Source organism: Pan paniscus, chromosome 1, assembly GCF_029289425.2.
Source record: "Pan paniscus chromosome 1, NHGRI_mPanPan1-v2.0_pri, whole genome shotgun sequence".
In the NCBI taxonomy this organism is placed as follows: Eukaryota; Metazoa; Chordata; class Mammalia; order Primates; family Hominidae; genus Pan; species Pan paniscus.
The window spans coordinates 72,486,738-72,510,344 of NC_073249.2; the positions used below are offsets into that span (position 1 = coordinate 72,486,738).

Sequence of the window (23,607 nt, forward strand, 5' to 3'; positions counted from 1 at the left end):
GGGAGAGAAATTTGAGGATGACTGTCGATGTATGTTTTACCAGTTTTCTTTGACCTGCTTTAGTCAATCCAGCAAGGTCCTAAATTTGCCAGAGGAAATTGCCACTAGAAACAAAGTGGGAAGGGACAAAAATGAATTCCCACTGGGATAATGTAGAGCCCTACAAGTGCCCATGAGCCACCATTTTGCTTCATCACTAAAGGCAAAACTCGAGGAATGCTCCTGAAGCAGCAGTGTGTGACTATCCTCTCTCTGCCCCACCAAAAGGTCACAAATCAGAATACTACACTCCTGTCAGAATGACTGGTTACTGTTTCCTCAAGTACAGGTTCATGTGCAATAACTGACCCCAGAGAAACAGAATGGCACAGTGTAAGAGCTTGTCACATTAAATGATCAGAAAACCATTACCAACTGATAGAACAGTTGATGGTGCAGAAATGATTACAGACACTCCCCGTGGGCCAACTCGGAGCTGCCGCCCAGGCGCTAAGTGGCTACCAGGCTGTCCGGAAGAAAACTCTCCTGAGGGGATAAGGAAGCTGAGAGTTTGTTCCCTCTAGTTTCTACAGCTCCTTGAAGTGGAGAGTGGTGTTAGGACTCCCAGCCTGACTTCAATTCCAATACACTTTTTAAAAATTATTTTTGGTTATAACAGTGCTTCTGTGAGATTCGGGATAAACTAAAAAGTCTAAGGTAAATTAAATCTTATTTTACTGGACTGGAGGGATTCTCTGCTTAAGCACATTCTAAAGTGGATTTTCTGATTTTTTTGGAAGATTGAAAAAAATTCTTTAATAAAGGGAAGGTCACCCTGAATTTGCCATCTAGAAAGTGTAGGGAGGCATCTTCGAGATTCTTAGGTGTTTACTGACAGCTGAGTTAACCCTCTACTCTCTTCCTCTTCTACTCATCTGCTTTTACCTGAGCAGGTGTAAACTCAGCCCCTCCCAGCCTGAGTTGGTGCTCTCTGCTTCAGTGATGCTATGTGAATTTCTGCTGTGGCCCTTGGAAGATGACAAGGGCCAGAGTCACCAAAGCAGGGAGTGTGAACTGCAGTCTCTTCCAGGACCAGACTGCATCTAAGCACAGTGGGAGAAAAATGGCCTGAAAGGAGAGCTGGGTAGGTGATTCCTAAGAGTAGGATTTTGTTTCTATGAATCTCTGGGTCCACAAAGTACCAGCCCCTCAAATATCTCTGACCTTGCTCCTTTGTCTGCACCCAAGTGTGGGAATTTTGAAGCAGGTGAATGGCCTCTATAAATGGCCACTATTTTACCATTTGGGAATCTTCTGACACTGTACTGAATACTCTTAAAACCATACTTCTGTGACCCCTTACTAATCTAAACTGGTTGCCTCATTACTGCAGATGTTAAAAAAGAACTCCCAGAAAAAAGAAAATGTCTCTAAATATATTTTCAGAACCCAGACTCTGCAATCTGCCTACTTGCGAGCTAATCCTGGCTCCACTATTCACTAGCTTTGTGCCCTTCAGCAAGTTGCTTAACTTCTTTGGGCCTCAATTTCCCCATCTTTAAAATGGAGAGAATAACTGTTCTTCCAACATAGGGTTGGAGTTACTTTATATAAGGCATGCAAGTTGATAAATCTAGCAAGAGGTCCAAAAACATTAGTGTGTTCATATGACTAGAAATGCATATGCCAGTATGTTAACAACAGGAACCTTTAGTTGCCAAAAGAATGGATGGTTTTGTGTTTCTGTTTCCTTTTGTGCTTTTTCATGTTTTTTCTTTTTGCATGAAAAACTAATTTTAATTAGAAAATAAGTATCTTTGAACAAAGAAACAAAATCAGCAAGGCTCCCAGGGTTATCTAAAGATACAGGTAAGGGGAAAAATGGCAAGGGGGCAAGTGGACAGAGGGATCAAAGAGAATTTTGAGTTCACTGGTGCACTGTGGGAGCCCTGGAGGTGAGCACGTGGAGGAGCACTCTATTTTTGAAGTGCAGGTCCAGCAGCCAGGAATATGTGCCTGGCTTATTCCACTTGATGATGGATTAGGCAGGTCTCAGGAGTCTGACTTTCAGCTCTGATGCTTCTGGGGATGGGCCTAAAGGGCCTAACCCCCTTTTCCCACAAGGCCTGCGGAGCCTGGGGTGTTGACAAGGGTAAGGACAGGTTTGTTCCTGACCCTGCAGGGCTCCCCAGACCTCTAAGGAAGGAGCTGGAGCTGCCCTTCCTTTGTTTGTATGTTTAAGTAATTACAACTCATGAAATTAACTAACCCATTAGTTAAAACCTGGCCCTAGCATTTGACTCTGACCTCCTACGGCAGCCTGGGCCACACGCTGACTCCATGCTGCCTGATTTGTCCTCAATTTATAAGCAGCACAACCTATAAATAGAAACCCTTTTGCTAAGTTCCCCAGGAGGCATCAGCAGGTTTTCCAGCTTGTGTGTGTTTTCTTCTTTCTTTTTTAAAAAACTGACATGGTAGGCTTATTTTCCCTGCCTGGTGTTCCTCCAGCTTTCACCTCTAGCTCAGTTTGAGGGCATTCCAGCCTGCTTAGGGGTTTGGGCCAGCACACCAGCAGGGCCTGTGCAGGTTGGGTTCTTAGGGAAGCCCCTGTCTCAGTGGAGGCCCCCACTTACCTATAAATCCTGTACCTGGTGGTGAAACCCTGGCGGTACCGCTCCATGAAGTCAGCATACTCCTGAGCGCGGTGGAAGGGGCCCCGGTCTGTGAGCAGCCAGTCCAGGGGATGCTGGCCAGCTACGGAGGCATGCTGCTCGGGGACCACAGCAGCCGCCGTGGCTGAGACAGCCAACACCCAGCCAGGCAGGCCCAGTGCCAGCAGGGCTGTCCATGGGGCCACCGCCGGCCGAAGCCCTCTAAACCGAGTGCCACACTGCCACCTCATGCTTCTCCCGGGCGGTTGGTTTCTTCATTCTCTCGCCACGCTCTCCCGCTCTGTGCTGCTCCTCCAGGGCTCAGAGCTAGAAAAGTACAAAAGGCATTGTCATTTGAGCACCCTGTTACCCTATGGGCCTGTGAGCATCACACATAATTGGGTTGGGCCCATTCCGGAAATCCTTTATGCTAGTAACGTAACTTCGTTCTCGGCATTTAGCTAAGTGCTTGAGGTACATCATTTCATTTAATCCTTAAAACCAACCTGTGAGGAAACACTATTGCCATCATTTCACAGATAAGAAGATGAGGCTTAGAGAGAAACTTAAGAAAGTTGCTGAAGTTCACACAGCTATTAAGTGGTAAAACCAGAGTTTGAACTCAGGGGATCTGACTCTTAACCCTTATGTTATGTTGTGTCCATGCATCCTACCTTGACCCACTCGACACCATCCATTTCTGTCTTCCTCTTCCAAAAATGCTCAATCTGTTTCTGCAGTTGCCTCAGACTGTGGGCTGCCTCTCGAAGTTTGATGTAAGGTGAGAAGCAACCCATTTTTCTGGTGGAGAATTGTGAGGTAGAAAAGTACTGAAGTTCCTTCCGTTGCTGCTGTGAAGCTGAGTGACTGTGGGCAATCACTTCCTTCTCTGGGTTTAATGTATAGACAGCCTTGAAGAGTTAATTTCTAAGACCTCTTCCAGCCTTGAACATCTGATCTACTCTTTTATTGAAGGTCATGTGGGATGGAGTTGGAATGGGGTACTCAGATATTGCATATAGCGTCATCAGAGTGGATCATGCTCTCAAGGATATCCATAATCCTCTCACCTCACCATGCAGCTTGAGAGCACCACGAGGGGCAGGGCTGAGCAATAACTGCTGTATCTTTCTATACCAGCTCCTGAGAGCAGACCTTCACACACCGTTCTTGAAGGAATGAATGAGTGCCTGCCCTGCCCTCTCTGAGTTAGACGGAAGATGCCAAGAAAGTAGTAAGATTCTGGCCTTCAAAATTCCTGGCTGCTTTGTGACTCATCACAGGTCTCTGATTTCCAGTGCCTACTCTTTGGTCTGAGAACAGCGAGTCACCTTGTTAAATCTCTGGGCAAATGCACGGGACCGTTCAGTACTGTGGGGCTTCTTGGAATTGTGATCATTTCCTCAATCTTTAATTCCTAGCACATGCTGTCAGAATCTGCCCATCTCCCCTTGTCAGCACCAATTCGGTGTGTGCCAGAATGACCTCCAACCTCCAGCACCTGTATTTCATGGCTTGAGAACATTCTCTGACTGCCAAAGCCCAGAGACAGGCTCCCTGGGGATGAGGCAAGGAGTGTTAATTCCCTGGCAGTTCCAGACTCTGGTAAGGGCAGACGATGTGGACTTCAGTACTTGATTTACGCCCCCTGCCAGAGTCCCCCAGGGCACTCTGGGCTGGCTCCAGTTCAGAAAACCACCTGACTTCCATCGGATCAGTGTGAATCCCAAAGGGGCTGCACAGAGGCTGGAAACAAACATTAATTCTGGAACTCTCCCAGCCTAAAGGTTGGCCTGAGTCTGGGAGATCCGTGCCTCACCATTCATACAGGATGCTTTCAGAAGAGTTGCAACCCCTCCTTAGAAGGATGGAGGACACAGCTTGAGTGGCTGGACGTTCAGCGTCATTCCTTCACTCCAGCTGGTGGATATTGACCACCTCCCATGTGCTGGACAGCTCTTAGAAGTTACCATAGTGCTCACAGAAAGTTTGTTAAATAGCCATTATTAGTATGTTTATATTTTATTGAGACCCAGAATAGTTGAGCTAAGAGACTGCAGAAGTGGAATACGAGCCTAGTTCTGGCTCCATGTCCAGACCTTGATAAAGAATGTAGTACAGCCTAAGGAACTAGAGCAGGCGGTAAGACAGACCCTCGCTTAATGAACTAGAGGTGGGGGCTGAAAGAAGAAAGAATAACGAGGCAGCTCCTGCCCTACCAGATCTTCAAACATGATAAAATTCCAATAATTAAAACAGATGATACTGGCACACAAATTGGACAGCAGATCAATGCAATAGAATAGATAGCTCAGAAATAAACCTTTTTATATATTAGAACTTAGTATATGAAAAAAAGCATCAGAGACTAATTGCATGGAGGATGGAATATTTTATACCTAATATTGGAAAATTAGTTCCAGTTGGAATAAAAAGTTAAGTATAAAAAATAAAATCATAGAAAGAAGGAAAATCCTCAAATGTTCTATAATAAGCATGCATTACCATGAAAAAAAAAAACACTTTTGAAACTAAAAAGAGGAATCGGCTTTGTACATAGAGGGTGTAGGCATTTTTTATATGGATGCAATCTGATGAGGATGCCCAAAATATTTCTCATGTAATCATTCACATATTCATTTATTGAAGAAACATAAATTGAGGGCTCCTAAGTGCCAGACACTCTGCTAAGCATTGACAATACAAAAGCAAGTGCTCATTACATTACCTGAAATTCTAACATTAGCAATTAATTCCTTTTATAAAATATTGTTCTATTTTGTTTAAAGGCATAATGACAAAAGGGATGGGGAAATGTTCATTTCGAAGACTGCAGCTACCTGATACTGGAGGCCAAGGCAGCCAACACAGCAAGGTGGAAATGCGTGGATGCGGGTGGGAAGACACTGGAACACAGAATTCCCAAATGACCAAGATCCCCACACCCTTCTGTGCATGCCCTATATGATCCCCTCCCCTTGAGTATGGGCAGGACCTGTGAGTATGATGGGATGTCACTCCCATGATCTGGTTGCTAATCAGTTGAATTTGAGTTACGATTCGATGACTGCAGAGTGCACTGAAAGTCCAGATGGCAGATAATATTTTAGATCATGGTGGTGGCAGTGAGGACAAAGGTTTCTGAATAACCTTGAGCAATACCCGGGGTGGAACTGACCTACTCAGGTGAGCCTTTAGAAGAAAGTGAAGCATCAAGCTTCTGCTGGCCTGGGGAGTAGCAAACAGCCATATGGTGAACTGCTTATGGGGGCCACATGGCTATGAATTATAGATGGGCTCTGGAATCTGAGAGCAATTGCTAGCCAACAGCTAGCAAGAAAATGGGAACCTCAGTCATATGACCTTAAGAAAACAAATTCTGCCAGTAACCATGTGACACTGAAAGAGGATCCAGAGCCTTGGATAAGGACTGCTTCCTTGTCTAGCCCCTGGATTTCAGTCTGGTGACACCCTGAGCAGAGGACCCAGTTAACCTGTACCCATGCTCCTGACCCACAGAGACTGAGATAATGCTTTTGTATTGTTTTATGCCATTAAGTTTACGGTAATTTGTTGCACAGCAATAGAAAAATAATGCAGACACATAAAAGATAACTGTAGGCTCTCCCATTCTGCAAAAGGCCTGGCCTAGTTGGGGTTCTTCATGCTCCCTGAAGACCAGCTGTTATTCTCTGCATGAGAAGAAGCCAGTGTGGCAATTTCTTGAGCAGAATGGGACTGATAATCTTCCCTAACTCAGCTGAGTCACATCACACCCTGCCTGCCTAGTTTATGGACCCCTTAAGGTCAGAGACCATAAGTGGTTTTCAAAAATATTTGATGAATCAATTCCATGCATTTCATTGTGGGGTCATTGTGAGCTACTGAAAACATGTGTCCTTGGCCCAGCTGCTTCACCCCTTGGTGCACTGATCTCCTGTGTTGCAATATGGTGGTGTAGTCACCCCCTCACCTAGCAGGAGAAGGTTTCTAAGGACAGGTGAGAGCACACATGTGAAAAACCTGTGTGCTCTTTGAGAGAAGAAAGCTATATTAAGTCAACGGGTGCTTCTTGTTATTCTTTGTTTGTAATTATGCTTTTTCAGAACTCACAATGTGCTAGAACCTGCCTGGTTATAGGAGTATCAGCTTTAGAATCAAACAGTTCTGATTGCTGGGCCAAGTCTGCTGAGCACAGCAAGAATGCCTGAATTCAGTGCTGACTGCTCCTCTCAAAAGCCTGGCCTTGGAATCATATGGTTTCCGCTTCACTGATTTTTCTCAGTATCTGAAGACATTTTGACTAAGAAATCTCTTTTTAAGAAAGAGAAGTTTTAAACAGGTTTCAAAACTTTCTTTTAAAAAAATCCCTAGAACATGTTCCTTTACCTTTTAAAAAAGGACAAAATAGTTGCTGCATTGACAGTTGTGTTACAATCAGGCTTTTTAAGGGGAACAGCTTTTGGCCATTTCCTGTTTATGCTCCACAAATAATATCACTAGAAATTTTGCTGCAGCAACCTGTCAAGCAAATTTTAACTGTCTAAATCCTCACAACTTCTGGTGGAACTGCTAATAAGCAGCAAAATAAAATAGTTAGTACCTTCCCCATCGTGCTTCAGTTTTTCCTTCTTGTCCTGAAGCTGACTGCATTAGTAAGCCTCCATGTTATATGCTAGGATATTAAAGTAATGGCTAAGTGAGTTCCTTTATGAAAAGAATTATAAATTTACTAGTGAAAGCCAAATCATTTCACTTACTTAGACCACACTTAAGACGGTTTTACATCTAAAGAAATAATAAATTAGCTTTGCACAAAACGTAAAGGTAAACCAAGTCATGGGTTTTCCTTTGTTAACTGCATCAGCTCAAATCTGTTCTTTAAGCCATGGAGTAAATGGGTAACAGCTTTGTCAATGGAAAAAATCATATATAGATAAAGTCACATGGGAAGTAAGCAGTGCAGTCTTCAAATGGTAGAGCTTATAGGAATCGTGTCTCTACCACTCTCAGATTATTACCCAGCTGAGGACTTCTTGGGAATTTTTTTGCATCCTCCTGTTGTTTTTAATATCCATTTATGCTAGGCATGTCAAAAGACGACACACTCAGGATTTGAGGCATTAGCTGCTGGTGTACCAGATCTTGGCAATTGAGATAGATATTTCTTCATTGAAAATTATTGCCAAGGAGGGGTTATATCTTGGGGAGTTAAGGATATGGCTAAGCTATGGTTATAGGCCTGGAGAAAAGGTAAAATAGGTATGAGAGTAATATTGTAGGTAACAAGATTGTTACTGTTAATTATCATTAATAAATACCAATATAAGTCATTTCATATTTGTGAGGTAGTTACTGCTTATGAAGCACAAACAATAAAATCACTCTTTTTAACAGATGAGAATGCAGAGGCCAGAAATGGATAATTAAATTGCACGAGGTCACAGATTTCAGTGGTAGATTGAGGTCTACCTATCCTAGATCCCATAGTATTTATACCTCACAGCATCAGTTATATGACTTACAGCTATTTAAAAAAAAAAAAAAAGGAGCCTTTGCCACTTACAAATTGGCTCCCTCAGGCAAGTCACTTCCCTCTGGGACCTTCACTGTATCATCGGTTAAATGATTTATGAGGTCAGGTGATCCCACCTGCTGCTGAAATTCCATAATTCTATGCAAATATAAGGGGCACATATGTAAGGGGAGAGGCATTATGATTTTAGTCTTCTTTGGAAGGAAGCTCTGTTTTTCAGAAAGGGACTGAAACATAAAAGAAGCAGGGTATAAAGCAGGAATTTCTGCCTGCTGGAGCAGTGACATTTCATAAAGTGATTAGGCAGTGACATTAAATACGTTTTCAAGCCATATAAGTGGTTAATTGGCCAACTCCGTTGAGGAGATGTTTTCTTGAATAAATCTGAGGGTGTCAGTTGTTAAAAAAAAATCACAGAAATTGTTATTTGTTCTTGTCATCCGCAATATCTTGATGCAAAACCTCCTGTTTTTACAAGAAAGGGAGTGTAGATAGGAGAGATGACAGGACATTCTTAAGAGCAAGGGTGGATGTGGGGGTGCTATCAGCTCAGATCTGTGGCTTTTATTCTTCCCTCTTGTTGCAATAAGCTGTCAACTTCAACAGAGACTAACCATGGTGCTTTTGCCTTGACGATGTGCTCCTGGTTTCATTTTGTAAAGCCTCATCAGGTCCCATAATTCTCCCATTTGAACCCAAGCAGGGGTGACACATTTTGTCACTGCCCTCCCCAGGCTCCAGGATTCGACCTTCAGTGTCACCCTCAGGACTGGCATGGAACTGGCAAGCAATAGGTGATGCATTTCCCCACTGCTGGTCAGGAATGACTTAAAATCAGTGAGGGTATAGATATCCTCACTGTATAGAATCAGGTTAATAATATTCATAATTATTTATGCAATGGTAAGAGCTAATCATAATTACTGTTTACTAAATATTCTTACATTAATTTAAGAACTTTAACAGAGGAGGCCGAGAGAGCCAAAGAGACTCTCTGGAGATCACTCCACAATAAAACAGAAGTGAAACTCGCATATTCTGACTCTGAGACCTATAACTCAGCTCTCCTTAACCTCACTTGCCTCTGTTCATCAAACAGTCAATCAGTTATTAAGTAATGTCTATGCACAAGGACTGTCCCAAGGGATGGGAATAAATCTCATGAACAAGACGGACCCAGCCTTTGCTTTCATAGGGCAGGAACAAAACACAGGACTTAGGATCCTGTAATGAGCTTAAAGGGTACACAGACACAAAAGCACACAGCACTCACACACATGTACAGCTTTAGTGACATTAGACCTAGTAGGCTCCCTCCTCTGAGGCCCCAAATTTATAGGTCTCTCTGTGTGATAACCAGCCCTTCACTTAACAAGGGCAGATTCATCTGTCAGTTGCTGAGGCTTCATACTCGCCTGCCGGGTGTCCTTGGTGCTTTCCTTGGTGAGACAAACTAACTGACAGGCTTGCCCAGAGCCCTGAGTGATAAAGCCAGGGGCCGAATGTGCAGACCAGGGAGACCCTTCTACTCCGGAGCCTCCCTTCCAGTCAGGGGGATCGCTAGCAAATAGAAAGATGGCACTGCTGATCAAATAGTACTTCTAAATAAAAAGTCGCTCATCCCAAAGCCTTTAAAACTTCATCTCCTTGCAGATCAACCTTCCTCAAAACCATTTCCATCCTCCTCCATCATTAAGAAACCCCAGCCACTCCTTGCGGCCCTGAGAACCAATCTGCCTTCCACTTCCAGTCACTGAGCTCCCCTGATCGGCTGTTCCAAAGTGGAGTGGTTTTGAGAACAGACTGCAGAACCTGGCTGCCTACCTTCCTTGGTTAGTTCCAACACTTTTGCCTCAGGTTCCTCATCTGTTTTTTTGTTTGTTTTTTTCTTTTTCTTTTTCTTTTTTTTTTAGATAACAATAATAGTGCTACTCCATAGGATTGTGAGGATTAAAAGAGTTAATATTTGTAAAGCCTTTAAAAGGTGTCTGGCCTGACCGGCCACAGTGGCTCACGCCTGTAATCCCAGCACCTTGGGAGGTTGAGGTGGGTGGATCACCTGAGGCCAGGAGTTTGAGACCAGCCTGGCCAACCTGGTGAAACCCTGTCTCTTCTAAAAATATAAAAATTAGCTGGGCATGATGGCAGGCGCCTGTAATCCCAGCCACTCGGGAGGCTGAGGCAGGAGGATCACTTGAGCCTGAGAGGTGGAGGTTGCAGTGAGCCCAGATCGTGCCATTGCACTCCAGCCTGGGCAATAGAGTGAGACGCCATCTCGAAAAGAAAAGAAAAAGAAAAAAAGGTGTCTGGCCCATGGTGAGTGCTGTGTGTTCACCATTATTTTTTCCATTGCTCCAACAGGGGTTATTAGCACTAAAAAGAGTCCAAAAACAGTTCATAGACTCATCCAATCTTAGTTTTTGTTTGTTTGTTTTGTTGTTGTTTACAGGTGAGAAAACTGAAGCTTGAAAAGGTAAGATTTCTGTTAAAAGACGTGTCCTCATTTTAGCCTTTTAGAGGTTTCTCCAGGTCACTCTGAATAACCTCACCAGTCCCCCATCCCTAGTCCTCTGCAGCTGATGACTGTAGTGATGGGTTCAACCCAGGGCCCTTTCACCTTCATCCTGTGGTCACTTGATTCCCCAGTTGTCTGGCTATGAGCCCTGCCATTGTACTCACTCCTGCCTTTCCTCTCTGTGAGTCTACTATGGTCTCTCACATCTTTTAGCCTCATTTTCTCCAAGAAGCCTTTCAAAGCTCTGTGCATTGATTATGCGGTTGCTTTGGCTTCCTACAGCCTCTGTTCCCTGGTTAATTTCCACCTGATCATGTCCTGGAACTGGGGAGAAGGGATGGGATCCTGGAGATTACCTGGTCCAGTGGTTCTCAGCAGCCTGGAGCATATGTGGTAGTTTGTGTATGTGGGGAAGGTGGGGAGTGGAATGGAAATAGGGAAGGGAGGAAAGAGGGAAATAACTGAGATATGGGGCTGGGGTATATTTTTATAATTTGGAATATTTTTTAAAAACCTCCCAGGAGATTTTGATGCAACATTCTGATGGGATCCAGTGATAAAATTCATGTCACATTGTATCATAAGTGAGAAAACTTTCAGTCACAGAAGTGCAATACGTTATTTAAAGACCCACCACTGGTTTGGGGAAAAGTGAGGACTTGAACTTGGGTCTCTTAACACTAAGCCTAGAGCTTGTCTGTCTCTGTTTTATGTGTGTCAATGGTAAAATTTTCAAAATTCAAAACCCATGAGTCCCAGAGTTGCCATTATAATCACCTCTAATTATGTTTACATATTAGTTACTGTGTACCAAACATCAATCTAAACACTTTCCATGCATTATTTACTATGCACAAACCCCTGTAAGGTTGATGCTGTTATTATGCCCATTGTACAGAGAAGAAAACTCAGGAACAGAGAAGCCAATAATGTTCTCCCAAGGGGAGTCCTTAATACTATTTACATGACCTATAAATCTAACAGCTACAGACTTGAATAAGATAGCTGTATTCACATGAGGTTATCCTAGATTCCTCTGGGTCATTTTCATTTTAAAAATTGCAAGATTGAAGAAAAGTCTAAAATCTTAAAGTACACAAGCAGGATTCACCTACAATCACTTTTCCAGCTTAGATAAGCATGCTGCTTTTTTGGAAGCTGTGTGGCTCCTGTTTAGATGGCCTGTCAGCATGGCCTCATAAGAACGCAGTGGTATTTCACCTGTGCTGTCTCAAAAACCATAGGTTAGGTGTACTCCTCCACCATGGGCCAATCCACAATTCCTGGTTTCTTGCGTGCCCTTGAGTTACAGTGCTCTTCCCTCATATCCCCAAACCCAACTGAGCCTGTGCCCAGATTCCTCATCCCCTTCCTTTCTGCCCAGTCTCTGCATGTCCATCTAAGGTGTAAGAGGCTTGTACCCTGCATTAGGCCGTTATTGCATTGCTACAAAGAAACACCCAAGACTGGGTAATTGATTAAAGAAAAGGGTTTAATTGGCTCATGGTTCCAGAGACTTTAGAGGAAGTGTGGTGCTCCCATCTGCTCTACTTCTAGAGAGGCCTCAGAAAACTTACAATCATGGCAGAAGGTGAAGGGGGTACAGGCACATCACATGGCAAAAGCAGGAGCAAGAGAGAGAGAGAGAGGTGGGGGAGGTACTGCACACTTTGAAACCACAGATAGGTGTGAACTCAGAGTGAGAGCTCACTTATCACGAAAGGAATGACCCAAGCCATTCATGAGGGATCTGCCCCTATGATCCAAATACCTCCCACCACACCCTACCTACAATGGGGATTTCAACATGAGATTTGGGTGGGAACAAATATCCAAATTACACCACACCCTTTTTGGCTTCTGTGCCTCCTGCTCTCCACTCCCCCATTTCCTGCTGTAGATAGATAGGCCCCCAGGAATTTCCTGCCCTTTTACCTGCTTCTGGACTGCACCCTCTCTTAGAGTTCCTCTTTATATATTCTAGCCATTGGACCTCCTGTTACCAAGATTGCCTGAATCAAACCATTTGGCCCTGCCCCTGGGCATGGCCTGCCCATCTCCCTGGATCTAGCTACTGAAGCTGGCTTAGTCATCTACTTCAATCCCTTGTTGACAGCTGCTTTCGTACTCCAGACAGAGACCCTTCTCTGTCCCTGCCTCCTCCCAGCAGACTGGCTTCTGTTGCTTAAGCCCCAGCTCACTTCCCAGCTGAGTCTCTGTATATACATAGGGTGGTTTAAGGCCCGGGAAGCCAAAATAAACCCAAGCCAATCACAGAGAAATTGCTCATAACTATGTAGGCTGAAAAACTGAGGTGGGGCTGATAAGCAACTCTCCATTATGACCTGCAGCCCTCAATGTTACTCTTGCTCTTGGCTTTCTGCCAGGCCTGTCATTGAATCTGAACTTTTAGCCCAAGCTCTGCCCTATTTGGACCTTGGCACAAACCAGAATGTAAAATGATAATGCCCTGAGCTGTGCTAAACAGCACAGAGCTCCTGAGATGTTACAGATGCAGCTGTGACCAGCAAACACATTGTTTCCGGGATTGTGTTTGTAAATATATGAGTTGCCTGACAGCTTGTGGAATTAAATATAGATGCTACATCACAAACTCTAGCTAAAATAAACTATATGCCACTCAATGAATGTCAATAAGTACACAGAGAAAGAATCATTGTACCTTTTTGTAGCATAGTCCAAGACACCCACCACTAAGTGCTTTGTTTGTTTGATAAAGGGCTCTCTCTTTAGGCCCCCATAGGCTTTTGACTGGTATTAGTGGAAAGCTAGGGGGATAGCAGGAGTAAGGAGACAACAGGGTGCAATCAATAAAGCTGCTGCATTGAGGAAATGATGTGTGGTGGCAGGAGCTAGCTTGGGAGTTCCACAAGTAGACTGGAATATCATAGTTAACCTTTTGGAATTGCTGACCACAAAGCATCATTTCTAAAAGTATGGTCCAAGGCTCACTGGTAGTTTGCAAGGGACTACTGATGGGGAGCAAGCTGTTCTATCACTGCAAGCTCTCTCTTCAGTTATTAAGCCAAATAACTCTCCTTCCTTTAGATTGATTTTTACAGACAACCAAAGCTTATATATTAGCAATCTATTTAATAATAGATTAGACAGTGGCAAGAATAGAATAGATAATGGCAAGTTGAAGTGACATCAGCAAGATGGTGGAAGAAGAGGTCCCAGGCTTCACTCCTCCCACAGAAACATCAACTATCCAGTCAAAAACACCTTGGTGAAAATGTGGGAATAAGCCTGAGTCACCTGTGTATTCCATGGAACTGAATCAAACTCCACATGGAAGGGGTAAGAGAAATGGTTTTGCTTTGACCACGTTGCCCTTCCTCTCTCCCCTAAGTCAGCACAGTGCCACACAGAGGAAATTCCCTAGGGCCCATGGTTTCTACAGCGGGAAAGCAAATATCTAACTTTCCCAGCATTTTGAGGTGCTTCCCAGGCAACTCACCCCATTCTCACCTCATTGGAAATGGGGAATGGAGGAGAAAACCACATGACTAGACTATCTGTGGTCAGGTAAAAACAAAGTCAGGAGGTGGAGCCCACAGAGAACAGTAAAATAAATTGTCAAGTGAAACATATTAAAAAATTATGCAAATTTAGACATCACAGATTTTGGTAAAAGCTCAGTGCACCTGCCACTAGTCGTGCTCAGTCAGAGGTATCTGTGGGTGTGTAGCTAACCCACAGAGCTGAGCTGGTCACTCCCAGAAGAGGTGGGAAGGGTTACATGGCTTGAGTCTCTAGATGGCCAGCCTCAGACCCTATCCTAGGGTCCTGCCTAGGTAAGAGAAGACCCCCTGCAGCAAATTTCCACAACAAGCAGGCACTAGATCTGCTACAGTCAGGAGCTTAATCTACACTCCCTGTAGCCTTAAAGCTTACCCCTAGACTCTGCCCAAGGAGACTGCTGATCACTGTAGCAAATACTGACAAAAAGCAGGCACTAGTTCTGCCACACCTGGGAGTTTAATCAGTTCTTCTCTTGGCCTCAAAGCCCATCCCCACACCTCATCCATGGAGGAAGGCAAATCTCAGTCATGCATTTCTACTGACCATAGCAGTTAGTCCATTCATCCCAACCTACTTAACTTTGGGGCCTCTTCTGCAACCTTGGTCAACTCCTGAACTCAAATAGCAGTACCTGGCCAGGGAATTACACCCTGTGGCCCTGCCAGACAAGATGTGATTGCAGCATCCATATGGCAGCTCAGCCTAGTAGTAGAGCTCAGCCAGTGATCTTGCCAAACAGCAAAGCCTAGTCAGCTGCCCCACACAAATTCCAGGTAAAAGCAGTAGCCCAGCCATCTAGAGAACTTAAAAGCAAGCCTGCCTTCCCAGGATCATTACCCATCCAGAATGACCCATCCAGAATCATAGGGGTAGATTAACTAGTGAATTCTATCCCTGCCAAAAAAACAAACTTGTAAAAGCCAGAAAAGTTGTCTGTCTCCACAAATGCATAAACACCAATACAAGGATACAAGGATTATAAAGACTCATAACACCTCCGAAAGAAAGTGACAAAGCTCTAACAATAGACTCTTAGGACAAAGATATCGATAAAAGGACAGAAAAAAAAATTCAGAATAATCCTCTTAAAAATGTTTAGTAAACTTCAAGAAGATACAGATTAAACATTAAATAAAATCTCAAAGATAATACACAAACAAGAGAAGTTTGACAAAGAAATAGAAACTTTTTTTTTAAATGGAAATTTTTTAAATGAAGATTACAGTGACTGAACTGAAAAATGCAATAGAAAGCTTCAACAGCTGACTTTATCAAGCTGAGAAATCAGTAAACATGAAGACAAAAAATTTGAAATTACCCAATCAGAGGAGTAAATAATAATAATAATAATAAAGAATGAAGAACATCTATGGGAATAATGGGACATCATCAAACAAGAAACCTAACCTATGCATCATAGGCATTCCAGGAGGAAATAAAGAAAGAAAGGAAAAGGCCATAAAACATATTTAAAGAAATAATGGATGAAAACGTCTCTAATCAAGAAAAGAAGCCAACACCTAGGTATACAAAATGTGGAGGTCAGCAATAAAACTCTAACCAAAAAAGAATTCACCAAGACATGTAATAATCAAATTATCAAAAAATAAATACAAAGAACAAATTCTGAGAGCAGCAAGAGATAAGAAATACATCACATACAAAGGAGTCCCAGTAAAACTATCAGCAAACTTCTCAGCAGAAACACCGCAGGCCAGGAGAGAATTGGATGATATATTCAAAGTAGTGAAGTGAAAAAAAAACAAACAAACTACCAACCAAGAATACTTCACTCAGAAAATCTGTCTTTCAGAAATGAGGGAGAAATAAAAACTTTCCCAGACAAACAAAAGTTAAATAAGTTTATCATCACTAGGCCTGCCTTGCAGGAATTGCAAAAGAGAGTTCTTTTAACTGAAACTAAAAGATGCTAATTATTAACATAAAATTTATGAAAGTACAAAACCTAATAGTATAAGTTATATGTAGCAAAATGTGGAATAGCCTAGGACTGTGATAGCAGTATGCAAAGTAATTTTATCCCTAGTACAAGCATTAAAGGATGAAATTGTTAATAACAACAGCTGCTGAAATAAATTGTCAAGTAAAACATATTTAAAAAACGATACAATTCAGACATCAAAAACATAAAATACTGGAATGGGGGAAAACTGGAGAGTTATTGTATGCAATCAAAGCTAAACTGTTAGCCTCAAATAAACTATTGTAAGTGTAACATGTTCTATGTGAGCCTCATGGCAACCAAACATCAAAAATCTATAGGAGATGCACAAAACAAAAGAAAACAAAATACATACCCTACAGAAAACCATCAAACTACAAAGACAGAAATAGAGGAAGAAAGAAAATATCCACAAAACAACCAGAAAACAATTAACAAAATGGCAATAGTAAGTTTTTACCTATTAATAATTAATTACCTTGGAAATAAATGAATTAAATTCTCCAATCAAAAGACATAGAGTGAATTTATAGATAAAAATCCAAGGTCCAAGTATATGCTGTACATAAGAGATTCACTTCTCCTTAAGGACACACACATACTAAAAATGAAAGAATAAAAAAAAAGATATTCTTTGTAATTGGACAGAAGGGGCAGTGATACTTAGACAAAATAAACTTTAAGTAAAAAACTGTAAAAGGAGACAAAAAAGGACATTATATAATCAATTCATTAAGAGGATATAACAGTTGTAAATTCATATGACCCCACAGTGGAGCCACTAAATATATAAAGCAAAATTGAAACTCTTCCCTCTAAATTCTGGAACAAGTCAAGGATGCCCACTCTTGCCAGGTCTATTCATCATGGTTTTGGAATTCCTTATTACACCAATAAGGGAAGAGAAATATGTAAAAGGCATATAAATTTTAAAAAAAGAAAAAGTGAAATTGTCACTGTTTGCTAATGATATGATTATCTATATAGAAAACCCAAAATAATCTACAAGAAAATGTTAGAATTGATGAACAAATTCAGTGAAGTTTCAGGATACAAATCAACAGGCAAAAATCAGTAATGTATCTCTACACTAACAACAGAATTTCTAAAAAAGGAATCAAGAGAATAATCTCATTTACAATGGCTATAAAAAAATTAGGAGTAAATTTAATCAATGAAGTGAACTCAGATAAATAAGAGATAGCCCATGTTCATGAATTAAAAGAATAAATGTTGTGAAAATGTCCATACTACTCAAAGCAACATATGAATTCAGTAAAATTTCTATCAGAATCCCAATGTCATTTTTCATAGATATAGAAAAAACAATGGAATATGATTGAGCCTTAAAAAGGGAAGAGATTCTCTCATTTGTGACAACACAAATGGAATTGAAGAACAATATGCTAAGTGACATAGACCAAATACAGAAAGACAAATACTGCATATTCTTAACTAACTGTGGAATCTAAAACAATTGAACTCATAAAAGCAGAGTGTAGAACGGAAGTTACCAGAGGCTGAAGACTGGGGAGACTGGGGAGATGATAGTCCAAGTGTACAAAGCCTCAGATAGAAGAAATAAGTTTGATTTTTTTTAAAGATCTGTTGCACAGTGTGCTAAATATAGCTAATAATTGAGTACTATACATTTCAATATTACTAAGAGAGTAAATCTCAAGTATTCTGATCACAAAAATGTCAAATATTTGAGGTGATGGATAGGTTAATTAGCTTGATTTAATCATTCCACCTTGTATTCAAAAATCATAGCATCACTTTTTGCCCCATAAATATATACAGCTATATTTTGTCAATAAGTAATTTTTAAAATCCTAAAAAATAATGAAAAGTTGGTATTCATATACTAAAATCAGCCCCATGAAAGAGTTTGCTGATGATTCTCATTTAGCCTTCAACCAAAGTTTGTTGCCATGTAATCCTGGTCACTGATGCAAAGCTCCCATCATACTGCCTAAATCACAGAAATCCCCACTCCTGGTGGTGGTGCCAAATGAAGGGTACTTGGCATTCAAGAAAACTTCAATGTTGTCCTAAGGGTTAAGGTTTTACTTGTGTTCATCACTTGGAATTTATTGCAATTGCTATGTTGTTTCCAATTTTATTTATTTGTTTGTTGTATTCCTCTCTAATTTTTTTTTCCAAGATGGAATTTCACTCTTATGCTCAGGCTGGAGTGCAGTGGTGCGATCTCGGCTCACTGCAACCTCCGCCTCCCAGGTTCAAGTGATTCTCCTGCCTTGGCCTCCCGAGTAGCTGGGATTACAGGCTCCGGCCACCAGGCCCGGCTAATTTTTGTATTTTTAGCAGAGATGGGGGTTTCACCATGTCAGACAGGCTGGTCTCGAACTCCTAACCTCAGATGATCCACCCACCTCGGCCTCCCAAAGTGCTGGGATTACAGGCATGAGCTACCGCACCCGGCCTTTAATTCTTTAACATCAAGTTTTTTCTCCATTAGAAAGTGGGACTGTAGACTTAGACTGCAGCAATTTGGACACTGTTTGAAGGTCCTTGTGCAAAATTAAGAGCCCCCCCATAGAAGAACTTGAGTAATTCTAAAGAAACCTGACTTAATTTTGGCTCAGACTGCTGCTGACTTCCTAAACTATTCTTGACAAATGAAACCTTTTGTAAAATGTGGTAATAATTTTCCCATTTCTTTCCTTTTAAGAAAGTTAAAAAAATATCTACTCATTCATCCAATTAATGTTTATTAGACAAAGAACATTCCATTTAGCTAGGACATAAAATAGAAGAAAGGGAAGATGGGAGAAAAGGCTGAAATGTAATGATTTAGTTTTTTTGAAAGAAAGCTGTGTGAAAATCCTTGTTATAATGCTCCTGCAGCAAGCCCTATTAACCAAAGTCACATCAAGAAGACCATGCTGACCAGGACTTGCACACGTCCACGACTCAGTGATAATAGAGGTTCAAATCAGTCACTTCTGAATCAAAACAGATTAAATTATTTTCAGCCTAATTTTGAATTGCATCAGTGGTTTTCAGTCAATTCTTTAGAAAATAGTATAAAGTAACTTTATTATTCAGTATTTTAAAAATCAAATTATTTTATTTCTTGAACATGGTGAATAATAGAAAATTTACTTAAGACAGAGCCAACCATTTATTCCTGTGGTTCTCAATTAGGGAACGAGAAGGGGTGATTTTGCCCCCAGGAGACCTTTAGCAATATCTAGAGACGCTTCTGGTTGCAATAAATGAGGGCTGGGTGCTCCAACTAGTGAGGTAAGGCCAGGCGTGTTTCTCAATAGCCTATAATGCACAGGACAACTCTCCACCATAAATAATTCCGTGACCCCAAATGTCAGTAGTGCTAAGATCGAGAAACGCTGATTTATGCCAACAAATTTTAATGAATCAAGACTCATAAAATGTCTCTGAAAAATGTAAGACCAACTCTTTAGAGAAGTTTATCATGTTTGTCTAGTTTGCCAACACACATCATGGAACCAATGATCAAAGATTACACATCTCCACATCTTTTCCTTTTAGGCCTCTGGGTTCATGCTTAATAGGACCTTCATAACAATAACAACAATAAAACCAATAGAAAATATCTATTTATTAAGCGCATATTTTCTTTTGGGAACTATGCTAAGCACTTTATTTCCACCAAGGTAGGTATTATACCCAGTAGTGCCCAGTGGCGCTCACCTAGCTTCAAGATCTTGGTTCCAAAGTGCTATTCTCCACTAAAAGGAATTAGTGCTCCTTGGAGAAATGGATGATTATAGAACTGTGGCAATTAAAGCATAATATGAGCCTGGAACTTTTTTTTTTGTGACAAACAGTAGTGTGCTGGTGAATTTTTAACACCCAGAGCTGGGGGAAAAAGCTCTGATTGTAACATGTGCAGACTTCTGTGATGTAAATACCTTCACCATACTAGGTTCCAAGCTACTGACTTGATAGGATTAGCTCACAAATATCCTGAAAATTTTACAATGGGCTCTTCTAAGCTAGTGTGAAACCAACTCCAGCACACCAATAAATTTTTTTTTTTTTTTTGAGACAGAGTCTTGCTCTGTCGCCCAGGCTGGAGTGCAGTGGCACAATCTCAGCTCACTGCAAGCTCCGCCTCCTGGGTTCACACCATTCTCCTACCTCAGCCTCCCAAGTAGCTGGGACTACAGGTGCCCGCCACCATGGCTGGCTAATTTTTTGTATTTTCAGTAGAGATGGGGTTTCACTGTGTTAGCTGGGATGGTCTCGATCTCCTGACCTCGTGATCCGCCCATCTCAGCCTCCCAAAGTGCTGGGATTACAGGCGTGAGCCACCACGCCTGGCCTAAATGTTTTAAATACCCTAAAAATAATGGGTGTATGTCAAAAGGACACAGAGCCACCTTGAAAGGGCTCCCCTCATGAACTCCAGGACAATGGCAAATAGATTACATTTCAGTGAGTAAAATACTAATCTATGAGGCCACATTTTATCTATCATCTATCTATCTATCTATCTATCTATCTATCTATCTATCTATCTGTGTCTATAGAGATATGTAGACAGATGGCACATAGGTAGGTAGGTAGATTGATTGATATACTCAAACAGAGAAAGAAAAGAAACCTTTTATTTATAATATAATGTCAACTAATACATGCACAAAAATTATGGAATTAGAGAATTATTATTTAGCAATCCTCACAGTGATAATCCATTGAGGTAAGAAACATAAATCACTGCCAAACGATGGGATAAAAGTTGATGTAGAATGAGATATTTCACAGTTTTAAAGTATTTCTTCAAAACACTTATACAGAGAAAAAAAATAACTTTACTGTGGACAAACATGACAGCTACCATCTTACTCAAGTGGTCAGTTAATACCACCAGTAATAACCCAAATAAAAATCATGTGCCAGCTGATAGGATCCAGTGAGATCATAGAATCACTTCTGTGATAGTCCTGCCCAAAAGCCATAACTTGAATCATAATGAACAACACAGGGCTGGACAGCACGAGGAAATCACAGACAAATCTAAATTAAGGAACATCCTACAAAATAACAAGCCTGCAATCTTCAAAAATATTAAGGTCATGAAGGTCAAAGTAGGACGGAGGAACAAATTGTTCCAGATTGAAGGACACTGAAGAGGCATGACAAGTACGTGCAATGTACAATCCTGAACTAGATCTTTTGTCATACAGGCTGTTACTGGGTCAGCTGTAAACCTTGAAAGGGTCACTGGGTGAAGGGCCCATGAGAGTTATTTATAGTCTTGCATAACTTCCCTGTAGAGCTGAAATTATTACGAAGCACACAGGAAAAAAATGAAAAAAATAAAGTTATATATATTTACACAGTTGATGGGGCCAACATTGACATCTTGGTTCTAATTTTGACATCTATGCTATTTACCAATCTACAATTTTAAAATATATGCTCTTTTATTGAAACACATGAGGAATATCTTAGACGTTGTAAGACAGATCCTCATAATTTAAAGCTTTATGGACATAACTGGAGACTTGTTATCTGGTTGTATCCAGGGTGGTGCAATAGAAATATAATGCAAACCATATATATACATGTACATAATATATATATACATAATATATATATTAAATTTACTAATAGCTATATTAAAAATATAAAAAGAAATAAATGCACCTAATTTTAATAATATTTTATTTAACCTAATCCAAAATATTGTCATCTGAACATGTAATCAGTATAAGAAAATTATGACTGAGTTTTTTTTTTTCACACTGAGTCTGAGATCTGGTATGTATTTCACATTTACTGCACATCTCAGTTTAGATAATAATTTTTCATCGGAAAGTTTTGATTCTCTATTTAGATGTCAAATAATTTATAGTTAAAAAATAGATTCACCTATATGAGTTACTCCAAGAATACTTAAACATTTTCTAACATCTGAACTGAGTATGTTTTTAACTTAAAAAAATAAAAACTTAAAATTTAGTTAATTAGTTGCACAAGCTATATATTAAATGCTCAATGGCCACATGTGGCTGGTGGCTATCATAATGAACACAGGGCTGGACAGGTCTATATTTCATCCATTCCTATATATTTCTATGTATTTATTGTTGTGCATGTACATTGCTCGCTCCATTCCTATATACAAATATGTACTGTAACTTTATGAAGAGCAGTGTACTCTTTTCATTTTGTTGCCTCAAGCAGAAAGATTTTGAGTGAAGCATGGTTCTAGACAAGTGAAGGAATCAGAAGGCCTGGCTCCTGATTTTCCACCTCCAACTGCTTGGTTAAACTCTCTTGAACCATGGCTGTCTCTGCTCTGGAACTTAGGTGAGTAAATATAGAAAGCACACAGCAGAATGGCACCACAAGGGAAAGATTATATGACTGAAAAGCACTAGATAAATATTAACTTGTTAGGCTGTTTTTATTTTTAGAGACCAGAAGCAGAGGACAGAAGATATTGCCATCACAAATTTCTCTGACTTTGGAGAAGTCAGTGAATTTGCTATTTTGACTTCTCTCCTGTAATGATAATAAAAGGACGCACTGTTCTATTCCAACAACCCTCACACATCTACACCACAGAATGAATTAGAAAATGTCAGCAAAATGCTATGCTCTCAAGAAAGAAAAGTATTGCAAATGAATTTATATTAATAATTGTTGCCAAGTGCTGAAATTATGGATGCTCTTTACCTTCTTTGTTAGGATTTTATGTATTTCCAAATTTTCTGTAAAGCGATGAATTATTTTTATAATCATAAAAGCTCTTTTTCTAACTAAAAAATTAGAACAAGGTATTATGAATACTCTTTTATCTCCATTTTTTTTCTTTTTTTTTGTTATCTATAAGACTCTGAGTGAGACCTGAGTGTTAGCTGTTCTTACTGGAGAGCTTCAGCCACCAATTTGAACAGCTGGTCAGACAATTCTTTCATTTCCAGGATCTCAGTGTCTCACACTTGGTTGCTCCACTTGCGTGAGGCGGAGCTGGGGTTTAGTCTAAACAAACAGAAACAATTCATCACACTCATTCACAAATGTCACTCCTTTAGCTATTGCCCGGCCCCACCATTCTTGACTCTCTGCCAGTTCTACAGCCTTGTGCTTAGTCAGTCCTTGGCCAAGCAGCCTGTGAGGATGGCCCAGGCAGATCTTGGAACTGGTGCTGGTGATTCAGCAGGAAGAGGCTTTCTGTCTCACTCCATCCATCCTCACTCTCTGCCCTAATGAGCTGCCCAAAGGCTGCAGCTGCCCTCCTGACATCTCAGCTGGTGTGGAGGGCCTAGGGAGAAATTACCCATATGCTTTCTGTGCTTGTCGATCCCTGAAGTTTCAATTAAAGATGCTTTCAGTTCTTTTTTTCTTTTTCTTTTTTTTTTTTTAAATATCCTAACTTAGAACCCCTTGCTTC

The 23,607-nt window shown here is 40.9% G+C and overlaps 1 protein-coding gene across 2 annotated transcripts in view; it reads right to left on the reverse strand.

The window, feature by feature from the left end:
• The window catches only part of BRINP2 (BMP/retinoic acid inducible neural specific 2), a 110,793-nt gene that overhangs the window by 49,620 nt on the left and 37,566 nt on the right, over positions 1-23,607 (reverse strand). For both annotated transcript variants that reach the window (XM_008978356.5, XM_003824690.6), the window contains one exon: positions 2,616-2,960. In XM_008978356.5, the coding sequence (XP_008976604.1) occupies positions 2,616-2,884 (269 nt within the window). In that variant the 5' untranslated portion in view covers positions 2,885-2,960. The remainder of the gene's footprint in view (positions 1-2,615; positions 2,961-23,607) is intronic.